The 2,426-nt window shown below is 38.8% G+C and overlaps 1 protein-coding gene across 1 annotated transcript; it reads right to left on the reverse strand.

Moving 5' to 3' along the window:
- Positions 1-244: 244 nt before the first annotated feature.
- Positions 245-2,074, reverse strand: LOC134324050 (macrophage mannose receptor 1-like). The gene is made up of 4 exons (XM_063005705.1): positions 1,831-2,074; positions 706-1,038; positions 543-634; positions 245-400 (listed from the first exon to the last, which is right to left on the reverse strand). Exons 1-4 carry the CDS (start codon positions 2,072-2,074, stop codon positions 293-295), a joined length of 777 nt encoding a protein of 258 aa, XP_062861775.1. The 3' UTR covers positions 245-292.
- Between the last annotated feature and the right edge of the window lie 352 nt (positions 2,075-2,426).

Below are 2,426 nucleotides of genomic sequence, written 5' to 3' on the forward strand. Positions count from 1 at the left end.
CACTGATAAGAACTCTCACAAATTACTTCTTTTGGCAAAGTGTTTTTTTATTTAATTTTTTTTGTTATTTTTGAAATAGCAGACTGAAAGGAACATTCATGATCTTTGAAGTTATTTCATCAAAGTTAAACTTGGCCTATTTTTGTCAGCATTTTGTTGGAAGGGGGGGGCATGAAAATGTTTCATCTTCCAAAGGGGGGCGTGACAGAAAAAGTTTGAGAACCACTGCCGTAAACTCTACATTGTTTAATATTTAATCTGTTATTTTAAATGTTGTGAAGCAAATATTAATTTAAAGACCATCATCTTTAATCTTGTGGAACACATCTCCACCTGGTCGCTCCCTCCATTTCAGAGTGACGTTCTGCTCCATCCCATGCTCCTTCAGTTTCTGCAGGATCTGAAGAACAGAAGATGATGTTGTTAGTAACTCGTGCAGGATGATGGATCTGATGGTAGAAGAACCAAGGGATCAGAGCTTGATGGACACTGAGGTTCCTGCTGCTGAAATGAGGAGGAACCTTGTAAAGAATGAGACCCACCTTCTCCAGGAGTGCTGCCTTCACTGCAGGATCGTTCATGTTCTGATCCGACTGAACCTTGAACCTCAGACTCTGGATCTGACCTGTTATATCTGTTCACATACAGAAACAGACACAAATTAAAATGAATCTAAATATGAGACTAAAAACAACCTGAACTCACCTCTGTGACAGAAGAAAGGTTTGAGGTCTGAGCACTGAGCATCAGCAGCCTGAAAGTTAGATAAATAACCACAATCTTCTTTTGGTAGCTGATTATCAGGTTGTCCAGACTTCCAGGTGATGTTGGTCGGGTTGGTCTGATCTAACCACCTCCAGGTGATCCTGAACAGACCAAACCAAGCGTGTTGAACAATTGTTCCATTTATAATAGATTGTTCAGTTGCGTCTCTTGCGCTGGCCAGGTCGGTGTGATACAGTCTGCAGTAACTCTGAGCTTCATACCAGGTCTTACTGGTAGAGATGTAAATGTACCTGCTGGTCCCAGTGTTCCTCTCTGTCAGATTTAAACATACATTAATAATATTTACATTCGTTATTTTATTCTTTATTTTAATCTGATCCTGTTGCTCCAGAGCTAAAGTTACTCTGTACATCATTTCCACTGAAGTAGTTCAAGAATGTCAAAAATATATAGACATCAACTTGGATAAATGTAGTGTTAATTATTTAACATTCTGACACAATTCATCACTATTCATCTGACTCCTAATTCATCATTATTATTATGATTTCACTCCAGCTGCTTACTTCTCTGTGTTCATATAAATAGGGCTAGTTTGGCTTCAGTAATTAGTACATGGGATAGTGGTCTCCTGCTAAACTCGGTTATAAAACTTGAATTCTAAATGTAAATGACTCAGGATAGTGAATTATAAATAAAAAAAACAGGTCTGACATGAATTGGAAGCTGATCAAGCACTGTTGCTATTGTCCACAGTCAAGTGAGCTATTACTATTATTGTTATTATCTATTCATTCAGTCAAACTTCCCCCCAGTATAAGGTGACAGTTTGGGGTTTCTTTTTGACCCTGGCAGGAGACCACTGTTCCACAAAGATGAATAATGTTATAGACCTTCCTACACCACCAAAATGAATTCTTGTGTCCATACTTTAAATTAAAATTACAGATTTTTTATATTAGTCAGAAATATTTTGATGTTTATATTAACCTTACATTCAAATTAATATATATAAACCAGAGTGAAATTCTATGTATTTTTATTAATATTGTTGAAAACCTGATGGTGAGGAAACATCATACATCATACAACAAGCCCACTTACCATCATAGCACACAAAGTAATATAACAATAAACAGGGAACATCATCCCAAAAACCATCTGAACGTATCACACAGCACTCTGCTCCAGCTGCAACGCCGCTCGGTGCATCAGTATACCAGTACGTCATATTTCCTAGAGACTCGTTCCCGTAGGACCAGCGCCAGTCATGTAGTTGTTTATACACTCCAAACCAGGCATCAGAAGTGAACTGGTGTATCTGAGCTTCAGCTTGAAGTCTGACCATGTCAGCATCATTGTGGATGGTAGCCAGGTCGGTGTGATGAGCTCTACAGTAGGTCTGAGCATCACTCCATGTTTTATGCTCCTGAATCAGATAGTATTTGTGATGGACCAGGGGGGCGACTCCTGTGGATCAGATTTAGAGCTTCATGTAGAAGGTGTGTGTATTAACACCCCTAAAGTATTAACACCCCTCCCCCAGTGTAGCCCCAGTTAAAACTGAAACTGCTTTATGGTACAATGACCACACATGAGCTAAAACAAGCAGCACGGAAATTACATTTACATTTTCAGCATTTAGCAGACGCCTTTATCCAAAGTGACGTACATTACAGTATACAGTCTGAGCAATTGAG

The sequence above is a fragment of the Trichomycterus rosablanca genome, chromosome 1, assembly GCF_030014385.1.
Source record: "Trichomycterus rosablanca isolate fTriRos1 chromosome 1, fTriRos1.hap1, whole genome shotgun sequence".
NCBI lineage: Eukaryota > Metazoa > Chordata > Actinopteri > Siluriformes > Trichomycteridae > Trichomycterus > Trichomycterus rosablanca.

What these genes read in the sequence shown, in the direction of transcription:
- LOC134324050 (XM_063005705.1), bottom strand. Translation starts at nt 2,074, where the DNA reads ATGGTCAGACTTCAAGCTGAAGCTCAGATACACCAGTTCACTTCTGAT. An exon ending in TTACTTTGTGTGCTATGATG is followed by an intron (nt 1,039 to 1,830) that starts GTAAGTGGGCTT and finishes TAAATCTGACAG; the next exon opens with AGAGGAACACTGGGACCAGC. An exon ending in ACCTTTCTTCTGTCACAGAG is followed by an intron (nt 635 to 705) that starts GTGAGTTCAGGT and finishes GTATGTGAACAG; the next exon opens with ATATAACAGGTCAGATCCAG.